Source organism: Aulonocara stuartgranti, assembly GCF_965226115.1.
Source record: "Aulonocara stuartgranti genome assembly, chromosome: 16".
Taxonomy (NCBI): Eukaryota; Metazoa; Chordata; class Actinopteri; order Cichliformes; family Cichlidae; genus Aulonocara; species Aulonocara stuartgranti.
Genome location: NC_138952.1, coordinates 16,382,744 through 16,395,886, shown reverse-complemented (window position 1 = coordinate 16,395,886; position 13,143 = coordinate 16,382,744). Strand labels below are relative to the sequence as shown.

The window sequence follows — 13,143 nt, the reverse complement described above, 5'->3', positions numbered from 1 at the left end:
TTTCTTACTTCTTTTTGGCCTAATTGGTAGCAACCAAAGCCTTTGTGTGACCATTGGTCTTTACCCAGAGGGCCTCACACCAATTATCCTGCTCAGTCACATGGCAGTGAAACCCTTTTCAGAGCACTGGGCCAGAGACTAGATGGAGCAGTGCAAGGAGAAACCAGCACAGACGGCTACTTGTTTGCAATTGTGTTGTAGTTTTTCTTTTTTATAATGATAATGGTTGAGTACTGGATTTTAAAATATATTCAACTTTTTTTGCAGCACCTCTATTCTCGTCTTTGTTGAAAACCTGACCAGATCTGTCTGTCTCTACCTCCTCGGATTTGAGCACCAATGGCCCAGAGACCTGCAGTTTTCATTATGAGTTGAACAATGACTAGTCACCACTTCTTCACTCAGCACAGTAAATAATATCATTTCTTTTCAATGTAATCTTCCTGTGGGAATGTTAGCTAAACATTGTTGCAGACCAGTCTACCCCCAGAGAAGGATGGCAGCATCCTCTCACAGCAGGAATAATACAGTAAAGTCTGAATGAGTATCTCCAGAATTTGCTGTTCAGGCTCAGAGGTGTACGTGTCATAACATTTGCATTACCTCTACAAGTCACAATAGTGAAAAGAGACTGAAGTAAGCCAAGATTAGATAAATGAAAGAAAAATATTAATCTCCTGTCCCACCACATCCCAAAGGAGATAAATTGGATTGAGATCCAGTACAGAGAAATTACTGTCATGTTCAAAATGATCATAAAAAATGAAAAAAGACACAAAATCACTGTGTTTATATTTTATTCACATATGTTACATTTTGCATTAAATGTCCCAAGTCACACTTTCTGGTCAAACTCAGAAAGTTTGAGTCAGCACCTACAGTAATGTACTGTATTCTCTCCCCATTCATACAGGAAAACACACAAAAGCTTTCAGTTACAATTTACACCCATCGTTGGCTATTTGGTTGCGGTCATTAACGAAGTGGGTACAACAAAAATAAGAGAGACAGGAAAAAACACAAAAAGCAGCATGCATGAATTCAAGAGGAAGTTTTTCAAGTGTCGACTTGTTCCTTAGAGATTCTGCGATGCAGCACAATGTGACCCAGCATTTCAAAACCAAACATCAGGGATATCAGCTGTGTGCTCATCACTGAAAGTAAGCATTAAAAAAAGGGGGTCCTATTATGCCTTTTCTCTTTTTCTGTCATTTACAAATAAACTGGGTCATTGATGTGCTGGATGCTGATAACAACTAATTCCTTTAAGCTGCTCAGTTCACAACAGTTTTCCCCAACTCCTGTGCCGAACTGCAGTTTTGAACGTGAGATGAGGAGGCGGAGCTTGCAAGCACTAGGTTTTGGTTTTTGGTACGCCAGGCAAAGGGCAGCCAATCAGAAGAAAGTGAGCTTTTAGGTTGACAGAGGTTTGAAGAGACATTTTAAAGAAGAAGAAGAAGAAATGATAATAAATAAGGGGCTTTTTATGTTCTTGTGAACTGTGAAGAAGCAAAGTTTCTCTAATGAAGTCTCATTTAAAATCATGGAGCTGGAAATAAGCATAATAGGCCCCCTTAATCTTGCAGGCACGGCTGGATGAAACTTCTCTTCCAGGAAAAAAAAAAAAAGATGATAATCGCTAAGACACTTAAATAATGGTGGCTTAAAGGATGTCATGCACAGTGTACAACAGATACTCAAGTCTGATAGTCTTGCAATGTTGGAATGCAACTATAAACCACAACTACATGATGCATGATGTATAACAGATAGTTGTTAATAATAATAATAATAATAATAATAATAATAATAATAATAAATGTTCTGTACTGCAGTTTATGACCTGGCAATCAGAAGCGTAAAGGGAAAGCCTTTTTCTGATGGCACAGACAGACGAGTGACAAGTACTGCAGTCTCCTCACAGAAGCAACACAACTCCCACAGAGTTTCATACCTCGAGAGAACACTGACAGAACTCATGTAGCATTTTTGCTCTTGCATGACGCTCAGGACACCAGATGTGCAGTGAGATCTCTTTGCCTTCCCTCAATGTTTAGACTTATATGTTTATATGGGGGTGGTGATGATGAGGGTTAAGACAGCTGAGTGTCTTAAAGGTGGAGTTTTGAGTTAAACAGTGTGAAAAGGCCAACGCTATGAAAAGTGTAGTGGGTGTAACTTGGTGACCGCACACCTCCTCAACCATTAAACTGAGTTTGAGTCAACATTCCCAGCCATCTACGGTAAACCCAAAACACAACCTTAGGAAAAAAACAAAAACAAATTCTTCAAAGTTAAAATTAATTACTTGAACAATGAGCAGCAGCATTTATTTAAATATCTAAAACGTATTTCAGCAAAAACAAAAAAGAACAAAAAAAATTCCTGAGGATGGATTGCAACTAGACCCATAAAAGAAAGAGTCTTTGCTTGTTAGCAAAATAAACTCTAGTGTGTTGATGGGTGGACTTGTCCTGCCTCCTATCACATGTCAGCAGACAATGAGTGCACACTGCAGTAACATCGCTATACTTACCAGGAGCTTGAAACTCATGCCAGCACAGCAGAGCACATTTTGATAAATAATAGGGATATGCGTTTACATCAGAAATGGTGGTAAAGTAATCAAACTTTGCAGGGACAATCGGAAATTGATTTTTGTTTTGTTTTTTTAAACCAAATAAACTGGAGCGACTTTAAAAGCCTGACCCAAACCAATTCGGTTTGTGGGCAAATTTGTGCTTTTTTTTTTATATCCCCCCCCCTTTTTTCTTTTTTTACTTTTTTACTTTAATCTCACCAAATTCTGTTTTTCCCTGTAGAAAAACCACACAATAAATCACTTGAACACACACACGTGTTAAATCTTTAGGCATGACTGTACACCAAACTTCACATAAACCAAGGCTGTAGCAGAAATAGCCCTCGCTGGATGTTTGTGTTTATCACAGCAAGAGTTTCCAAATATTTTGATCAAGGCAGACACATAAGCCAGAAGGAAAAAAAATCCCTAAAAAAACAAAACTAAAAAAAAATCTTCTCCATCATGGGATGTGGTTTTTCAGTGGACTTTGGAAGATCTTAGAGTCCATTATAATGAGGCCCCCAACGCTTGTTGATGTGATCAAAAGTGTGTGAAACCCACTGTTGCTCCAACACTCGATACCGCTCCTCACATAAGTAGAGAGGCTTGCCACGACTGGAAACATCCCAGAGGGGGGAAAACAGGAGTGAGGAAAAAAAAAGGGGGGGAACTACATTTAAATTCATACTAGAATCACACCAAGTGTTATAAGTGTACTTAAAGAGTTGCTCTAAAGACTCTATGCTATCTATTAACAAAAAAGTGTGACTGGGTGTTACGCGTCTTACCGTAAATCCCGATCTTCCTCTCCGTGTGCATCAAGGTAAACAGAGCCCCACAGACAGAAACGATGTCCACGGATGATGATGATGACTGAAGCATTTATCAGTAGAAAGATGCCTGTCGCAGCGCCACAATGTTGGGAGTGCTACAAAGTGACAAGTGTGGGGGGGAAAAAAAGGTTTGCTAAAAGCTGACGACTTCAACAAGCAGCTATGTCAATTCTGCATGCTGAGCCTCACAGAGAATGCTTTGAAGATGATAAAAATGGAACTATAGTGGGAAAACTCACCAAAACGCATTCACAGATGCCCTGCTGCTTGCAGCACACGCCTTTGAGACAGACGAAAGCGCCGCAAACAAGGCAGAGCGCGGGGTCTTTTGGCACCTTTTTGCAGGCAGAGCAGGCCTTTCTGTGATAGTACTGGAAGATGATATTGTAGTTGTCAGGCAGCTGCAGGAGACGGGGCGCTGCCCACTGAGGATCGTGGACCAGCAAGGTCTGAGGAGGAGAAGACAGACACCCAGCAATGAACTGATTTTATCTCCTTATTACACTTTGACCCAAAGGAGGAGGCCACAAGACACGTGGTCAGCTAGACACATGTGAGAGGTACAACAAAGGCTAAAACTAAACTTTAAATACAGGAATCAGATCTGGCACATTAAGTTAAATTAAAATCCAAGTATTTCTTATAGAATATGTGAGTATTTTTTGATTGTCATTTTAAGAAACCTTTACTTGCTTTGCTCGACTGCACGCTGTTAAAAATGAGAAGTTCATAAACATACCAGTGACTCGGCAGCATGTATCTGAGAGAGCCCTTTGACCTCAGCGCCCCACTGCGTCACCAAGTCAAAGGTGTTGACTGGCCACTCCAGACACGAGGCACTTTGCACGGTGTTGGCAGGCTGAGGGGCGGAGGGTAAAAGCCCTAAACATACAGCCAAGGATGCAAACTCCTCTTCCTCCTGTAAGAAGCCAAACCGCTTTGCAGTCAGTTAGTCTGAAAAGGCAGTTTTAACATTTAGGATGACATTTATGATGAATCATACCAAGCAGCCGGTTAGGTTGTCTCCATACAGGTGATGCTGCAAAAGGCAGGAGAGGCGCAGGAAGGGCAGGCAGAACTGCTGCAGGCTGAACTCGATAGACTGCGGGGACCACACACTGGAGCTCAGCTGGAGAGGGAAACAGCAGTAACACCTGATCAATAATCAGCCTACAGCTCGCTGATAATACAGTGATGTATATCTCCCCTAGAGAGATCAGTAGAGATATTAAACACAGTCTCCCACGGTAATGGGCAATTTATTGTTAAAGGGAAAACGAAAGAGGCAGAGAGGAGAAAGAGTGTAATCCTGAAGGCAGTCATGCTCTAAGCAGTCATTTTAGTGCCTCACCATTGTTGCTTCTTCAGAGTTCACCTTGTAGACACTCTTGTCCTTCGAGAGCTCACTGATAACATGACTGAGCAGTGCTTCAAAAGACTTATCAGAATTTGCAGCGCTCTGTGGAAGAAAATAAAAATGCAGACAAACATTAAAAAGGCCAAAACTCTCCGTTTAATCGGACACATAAACTTCTTGGAGGATCAACAGATATAAGCTTTCATCTACTGGTGAACATTAACACAAATCTTCCTGCTGTTTTGATATTATTATGTCTCTCTCCGTGTTCGCCGGTGTCTTGTCTCCACAAACTTAAACCTATAAGAACCTATTAGATGTTAATATCTATTGTACCATTCAGTACAAAACATCTGAAAACGTTTGATGAATTCAAGGAAAAGCTAAAAACAGGTGTTGGATCTTTAAGAGTCTCCAGGAGCTGGCCTAAACTGTTTTCCACACAGTGAGTAAATCAGGCTGGGAAGTTGTCCTTTCTCATGTGAACCAAGGAAGAGTTGGTAGCTTGAATCAAACTCACTCTGATGACTGGAAATGCTCAATTAGATTTACACAAGAACTATAGTCACAGAGGCAAATCTGGACATCACAGAGAGGCTGTCAGGTTAAAGACTGTTTAATGACTGTATTGGAAACTTGTGTGATCATTTCTAAGAAAGTGAAGAGCTCAAATACGTTAAAAGAAAAAACAAAACAAACCAAAACCCCTCCATCCATCTGTTCTGCTTATCCAATTCAGGGTTATGCTGGGATTGGAGGCTATCCCAGCTATGATGGGACGAGAGGCATAGTACATCCTGAGCATGTGTCCAATCTAACACAGAGACAGACCATGCTCTCTGGTTTGCTACCAGACCACCGTGTTGGACATTTAAAAAACTGTTTTAAATTAGAAATGGCTACTATTAAACCAGCATATTTCTCAATATAAAAAAAACAAAATCCCTCTATATAATTCTAGCAAATTCTCCACAGTCCTTCTGTTGTGCATACAATGTGCTGCACTATAGAATATAATGGCTAACACAGAATAATTCTTTAATATAACATCTGATAAGCAGTAGAGACATTACTGAATGTGTGTTCTGATAAAAATTCAACCGGTTTGGCTCGTATGTTATACAGAGCAAAAGCTGCGAGCATTTATCAAGCTGAAGGTGGCGGAATATAAAACAGCCACCTTATCTCGTCTGCTGTCCTTTGTCATAGATTTATAGTGGAGGAATTTCAAGTCTACCGATTTCCTTCCTTAAGGCTGTGATATTTCTGCATCTTTTAAAAAAATAAAAAATAAATTCAATTTAATTACAATAGCGTAGATGCTGTTCTTGTTGTAGATTTAAAAATGGAAGCCCGTGAATGCCCTCGCTCCACTGCTCGTGACTGTGTAGGGGGAAGATACAAATCCATACTTCCATTATGGATGACAACACCCCAAAGAGGAGGGTTTCGGCTATTCGTCTTTTGACATTCAAACCAGCCACTCACTAACACAATGGTAATAGACTGAAGACAGATTGCCAATTAATGCAGCACTCTCCAGCAACACTGCTTTTCCAGATAATGAAGATTGATACTGTCGATTGTGGAATGCACATAATTGAAACTGCAGGGCCTAAAACAGCTGAACAGCGACTCACGCGCAATGATTTACAGTGCTGGAAGCTGGTGCTCGCAAACAATCAAGATTCTAGTCGTTCAACAAGTAGGAGATGTCATTTGGACCCAATGATAGTGTTAAGCCTCGGAAAACCACAAAACAGTGACAACAGTTTCAGCAGCACTTTAAGGTTTGTGAAGTCATTAGTGCTCGTCATTATCTATATGGTACGACCATCTATTTGTGGCCTAAAGTCTGACATAATGACTGCTGATTCACCGACTAGAGAGGAGGAGGCAAACTGCACGAGAGGCAAAGGAGAAAGGGGGAAAAAAACCAAAGCAAATAAAGAAATTCAAGTAAAAGGCCAAAAATAAACACAATGCCATAGAATAAATATCAATACAAAATAAGAAATGGGCAGTGTACTGCATCACTAGCAGAAAGGTCACAAACTCAAGTAGTTCTGTCTCCCCCTGCAGCCACCACTCTGTGCGAAGGAGAGGGGGGAACAGAAAAGTACGACGACACTAATGCGATTTCATTTTTACCTTCTTGAGTGCTCCAGATGTGCTCCAGGCCTGCCTTTCCTCTGAGCTGAACTTTGTTGACAGTGCAGCCAGAGCCTGAGTGAACTGCAGGTTGTACAACATCTTCACCACGCAGGTAAAGTGCTCTACAAAAAGAAAAAAGAAAAAAGGACAAAAGGTGACACATTGTGCCACTTTGAATTCATGAAGATCTTCTCTCGTCAAACACGCTCGCTGGAGGAGGACGGCTGTTATTCACAGGGGCATTGTGTTGCAAAGTAATTAGCAGAGTGTTTCAGCTGGAAAATGTAGCCTGAAAGGTATTTAACTTGGTGACTGAAAAGAGCAACAAAGAGTGCAATTTGTTTTCTGCAGAAAAAAGGGGTTGCTGACAGCTTCTGTCCTGGTCACTGTAACTAGTGTCACTACACACAATTATGCATAGAATTTTAAAAACTGGGCTTTTCCCATTATAGGAATCACATGCAGAGGACCTCTCGGAGACAGAAAATGTCTTGCTCCTTCCATTTCCCATAAAGGAATCCACCTGAAAATGCATGTGCATGTTAATTCACGAGCATCTCTCACCACTCTAAAATAAAATGTATATTCTCCATCTTCCAGAACACTGTAATAATCAGTATATATCTTCAGTTCGCAGTGGTGTGCCATGTGCTACTAAGCAGCACCATCTTGAGACTAATATGGCAATCCTTAAAACAAAAATATATCTAACAGACATCCAATTAATTAAAATGCAGCCATTTCCACTTATGAGCTAACCCTTCTGTTAAATCTGCCTTGTTCATGTTCCAGAACTCACTAATGATTCTTCCACTTAGGTCTCTAAGGTGGCTCTGCACAGTTTAGAAGTAAGATGGGGCAGATGCAGAAATGAAGGGCACCACAAAGGAGGTGAGAGCACCCCCATAGTCTGGGTCACGTCTCCCCGATCCCCCCCACACACAGCCAAAGCAGCAACAGCAACCGAGATAAGACATGCAAAATGCTTCTCATTTTCTCCTCAGCCTGGATTACGACTGATAATGGGGCTTCCCTTGTGGTGCATCCACTGAGAAAGCCCCTGCTGCCTTGTAGTGCCATGATGCAGAGAGAGTTACTGTACCTTTACGCAGAGGCTGGGGCATCGTTAACACAAAGATAATCAGGAGCGACGGGACGTCTCGAAACAGCATGGGTACCTCAGGCCTCTCTTCATCAAAGGAACTGCAAAAAGCAAAAAAAAAAAAAAAAAAAGCTTAAGTTTAACCTCAAGTCAAATATCTGGGAAACCCTGGAAAGCACATACTGGACAAAGCACAAGTATCCCTTCATCAAATTAAAAAGGAATATGCAAACGGCTTAGCTGTAGCAGTTCTGCATGCATCTTTCAGACATATACAATAATAAAACCTGTCACTTCTTGTTGATTGACATTTGTGTATAGCTACCTGAATATACAGGACAGCTGGACTCTTTTTCAAACACTTTAAATGATAAAGCAGATGTCAGAATTGTTGGTTTTACAATTAGAAGTGGAGATGAGCTTGATTTGTGCTTACGGAGGTTTCTAAGCTTCGACAGTGAAATAGATTTCAAGACCAACCTGTGGCAGAAATATCATGCAAATTTTAGACCTTCTCTGCCTGTAAACATCCTGCCATATTTTAATAAAGTAATAAGGAACATCTCTGTGTAATGTCTATGTCTGACTTGCAAAAAGCCATCTATATAAGCAGGTAGATAAGGGAAGCAATGTTATTTATTGAATATGTGGAAAGGACTTTAAAAGGCATGAGAACAAAGGTCCTGCTGTGTAAATGTGCTGAATTAATACAAGGCTTGAAAAGGCGTTCCTTGTATCTTTAATGCAACCTTAGTTACATATTCAATTTGTGTGCCATGACATCTCCATTTAAATATCTTTTGTTCTGTTGACAATTTAGCGAGGTCCCCATCTCCGCTCTACCCTTGAAAGGCCTTGAGGGTTTTGCACTAGAGGAACTGCACTTAAAGAATAATACCTTCCATTACCAAACCACTCGCCAGTTAATTCCTTTGTGCACTTGAAGAAAGCCTTAGAAAAGAGAGCTTTCAACCTTCCGTCCCTTCGAACAAATTTTACTGGAATACTCTCGTTTCTATCATAAACAATAAGGTGAGAGAAATGTTTTGCATCTATGTAGAAACATCTCTCTCTGCCCTATTTAACCAGACTATATCGGGTTTACTGCCTAAGGGTGTCAATGACACTGCTCCTCCCAAAACCCTAACAAAGTATTTTTAAACGGCAAATGGGTCCACTGAGAGTGCTGTATGGCTGCGAGCACTTAACAGTAACAGGTGTAAAAGCTGTCTTACAACACTAACAGGGAAGAAAGGTTGCAAAGACTTGTACTGTATTGTTTAATGTTTGCAAGCACTTAAATTAATTTCTTTTTTTACAGCATGCAAGAAAATTCATATTTTTAAGATGTTCAAATGTAAAGTAGTCCTCAAGGCAGAGAAAGACGTGCGCAAATGAGTGCAAAGCTAGGTGGAGAGCTGAAAGGCGAGGCGCGCTGCTCGTGTGATGGCGTTGTTTCTCAGTACAGTGAATTCGAAAGGGTCGTTTCGCTCTCTGTGGAGTGCCCGGTAATTTGCTAGATGTACCAATTATTGGTATCTATGGAAACCAAGCATGGTCCCTTTTCTGTTTTTAGCACCTCTTTGTGTGGAGGAAAAGCGGCTGGGGGCAGGAGGAAATGGTGGTGTTTAGAGAGAGGACAAAGTGGCACTCTGATTGCATGTTTATGTCGATGGGTGGGGGCAGAGCTGTGTGAGAACCAGTAAAGCCTAGAAGGTATGAGCAACATATGAAAAGATTTATAGATTTCCCATTAGCAGAGGTACTTAAGGCTTTACGCCACTCACTCTGCCTCTTTAATTTGTACAATCTGAGTCAACTTCGTCCAGGGGTTGTAGGCTGAATCGATGCTGTACAGACGCATGTGCATGGCCAACACGTGAAACAGCTGATCTGAAAGAGGCAAAGACAAAACACACTATTATTATGAGGTTCATCTCTGTGTCTATTGTCATGGCAGCGTTTAACGTAGATCAAACGATGAAAGCACTTGACTCGGGCTGACTGTAGGCTAATGCTCGGCTCAGATAAAACCAGGCCAGGCCAGATGGACTCACTCTATTTCGATAGCCTTGAGCAAACTCTTCAGTCGGGCTGCACCTGTTCGATGTGAAACTAATGGAACATGAAGACAGACCTCCTGTGCACACAGTTTTGCATGTTTATACGCATGCTTTAATAGCAGGACACCTCAGAGCCTCAACTGTCTTTGTCTGGACTCCTTTCGAGTGCCAAAATGTATGCCGAGACACAAAAAGCAGGGAAATGTCCGACTATTTAGAATTTAGTTATAATGTTTCAAAGTGGAGTACTGGCACAAATTAATCAGGCTTTCTTAAATCTAACTTCAACCTCAAAATTAAATGATGCTAGTTCCAATAAACCACCAAGTTTTATATAGTCTGACTGTGAGGTACAGACATATATGCAACATATTTCTGTTTAACATTTCTAATGACCAACATGAATCTTGTTGGATTCTGGCTGACAATGAATTATCACGCTGTAATGCAGCAAAGTGCTTCAAATAATCACCACTGCAAATTTGACTTTTGTGCGTGCCACCTATACTTGGAGCAACACTGCCCCCCACAGGTAAAAAACAGGCACAGCATAAAAAAGTCTTTCAGTCCTCAATTGAAAACCATTTGTCTTCACTAGAGCCCATTTCCTCTCATCCCTCACCACCACTCACCTCTTACCAGGAATTAACCCAGCAGAGGAAAGAAATGGAGGAGAGATGTCGCTAATGACGATTGTTGTTTCTTATGCTAGATCACAGAAATTAAAATCCCATATACTAATGTAATTAAAACTGCGGTGCTCCATCAGTTAATTGCTGTACTCTTTAAGTCTTCTTGTCTCTCAATCCTAACCCTTTATTCAATCTGATCAACCCTACTCCCCACCTTCATTTTGATTTCCCCCGTTTTCCGTGAATGATAATTAGTACTGACTTTTGGCTTTAAAGCCAGAGTACCCAGAGAGAACCGGGATGCTGAAATGGATAAGCAGTTAAGGAGATGGGCAGACGGACGGACAGTCGGTAAACCCTTAAAACCAAAGCCGGAAACCAAAGCAGCTAAAATCCAGTCAGACATGAGATTTATTAAACCATAACCACATTTTGAAAAAGATCTTTAAAACCGTCAGCAGAGACTTTCACTGAGGGAATACTGCTGCATACTCACATCTCACTGCACAGTGGTCTTCATGTAAAAAAAAAAAAAGAAAAAAAAAAATCACATCAGCCACACACAATCAAAGAACACAAATATCACCGCTGACACTCACCATGTACTAGAAGACCAACAACTGAGGTCAGCACGAGTCGCCTTTAATGTCGCTGCACAGTAGGAGCCATGTAGTCCCCAAGATTAATTCAAATGTTTGCAGTTTAATAAACCCAGAACTGATGCCACTTTCAAGCCTGGACTTTTCAGATTTGATTTAGCTCATCTCAGGGGAATTGAAGAGCTCTTGCTTGTGTGGTCAATCGTATCCTCGTCATTTGAAAAGACCTAACCCCTACTGGGAAACAAGCTTAGGAAAACCCCCATGGGCTCTCACAGTTAGCAGACGTCGGCTGTTTTCCCTTTAAATCCATTTCCCTAAGAAGAATGAGCACTAATGTACTGCAACTGAGTAAATTTGGCTGTCAGCATGGCTACATGGTTAATGTAGCTCAAAAATGGCAAACCTCTGGAGTGAAATCTCTTTTCAGCCACTCAGGGATGACAGGCCATTTCACTGCAGCCGCCGCAACTTTGACAGAACAATTAAACAAATGGAGAATGGCGTGTAGGCTACACGACAACCTTAACTCTCTCCAGACTCACCATTCACACTTCCTATTGCAATAATCCATCCTTTATTCGTTTTTATTTTACAACTGATTACATCTGAGATTAATTTATCTTCTAAGAACTGATAATTCAATGCAATGTTCTGCTTTTCCTTTGAGATTCAGCTAAGATCACAGTTTTCCTCCTGCCCTAGACAGATGCCCTTGTCAGCTGTGACACAATCAACCAAGTCAGCACTTGACCCATTTGTCAGCTTCATTTACCCCGACTGCTGCAACTGCTCACCTGGGACACCATCTATCCTTTCCTGCCATTTCTAATCGACCCTTTGTTGTTGGGTTGTTTTTTTTCCCCCCTCAGCAATAGAAGTCAAATCCAAGAATGGGTTTGACTGCAAGTCAGACAATTTATTACATACCAGCTGATGGAGAACAGGATACATCCACCTGTAGTAACACATGTCACTCTAACTGATATTAAACCTAAAAACACATTTCAGAATCTGTTATTGCGCCACCAAAGATTTACATTTTATTCTTTTCCTGCACCAACTTTGTCTTACACTGTAAACACGACATATGAGACAATTTTCCAAAAACTACATTAAACTCATCAACTGATTTTCGTTAGAGGGGGTTTAAAAGAAAAGAAAAAAAGCAAAATGTGTAAAAATAACTGCATTCCTAAACAGTTAATACAACACTTTTCTGAAACTCATTAAGTTAAAGGATTTCTAGTCTGCTTCAACAACTGTTTGATATGATATTGTAGTTTGTATCATGGTTTCTGTGTCAGTTTCAGAAATAAAAGTATACGTGATCATTACTGGGGAAAATGAACTGTTAACATAGACATATAGGCTAAATCTGATAATAAAAACGTGATGAAGCATTAAACTACACAAAAAAAATTATGTATACTGTTCCTTGGAATACAGCCATTATCGTTTGTTGTATTGGCCTTGGTTCACCCAGGAGTAGTCTGCTTTCAGTGATAGGGGGTTTTTGCTATCCAGTGTGTGTAATAAAAAAATCCCCTTACCTGAGAACTTTTGGTTAGACTGTGGTTTTAACTTTCATGTCATGCTTTCGAGGAGATTCAACCAGCCTGGGGACCATTTTTGAACATTTTTGGAGCCTCAGATCTAACAGAAATACTTGTTTGTTGTGACCCATGTCATTTTGGCTTCATTCTATCCTTTTAATTGATTTGTTTTTGAACTTTTTTGATGTTGTGGCCCTTTTTTTCTGAGAAAACATTTTGTTATAAACACACGTCTTGCTGTATGTTTGACAGGAGACACAGAT

The 13,143-nt window shown here is 40.6% G+C and overlaps 1 protein-coding gene across 2 annotated transcripts in view; it reads right to left on the bottom strand.

The window, feature by feature from the left end:
• Positions 1-780: 780 nt before the first annotated feature.
• Positions 781-13,143, bottom strand: part of ubr3 (ubiquitin protein ligase E3 component n-recognin 3) — a 37,439-nt gene continuing 25,076 nt past the window's right edge. For both annotated transcript variants that reach the window (XM_082509063.1, XM_082509064.1), the window contains 9 exons: positions 9,818-9,923; positions 8,031-8,131; positions 6,926-7,050; positions 4,769-4,876; positions 4,421-4,546; positions 4,157-4,336; positions 3,657-3,866; positions 3,373-3,512; positions 781-3,199 (listed from right to left, as the gene is read on the bottom strand). In XM_082509063.1, coding sequence (XP_082365189.1) covers positions 3,082-3,199; positions 3,373-3,512; positions 3,657-3,866; positions 4,157-4,336; positions 4,421-4,546; positions 4,769-4,876; positions 6,926-7,050; positions 8,031-8,131; positions 9,818-9,923 — 1,214 coding nt within the window. In that variant the 3' untranslated portion in view covers positions 781-3,081. The remainder of the gene's footprint in view (positions 3,200-3,372; positions 3,513-3,656; positions 3,867-4,156; positions 4,337-4,420; positions 4,547-4,768; positions 4,877-6,925; positions 7,051-8,030; positions 8,132-9,817; positions 9,924-13,143) is intronic.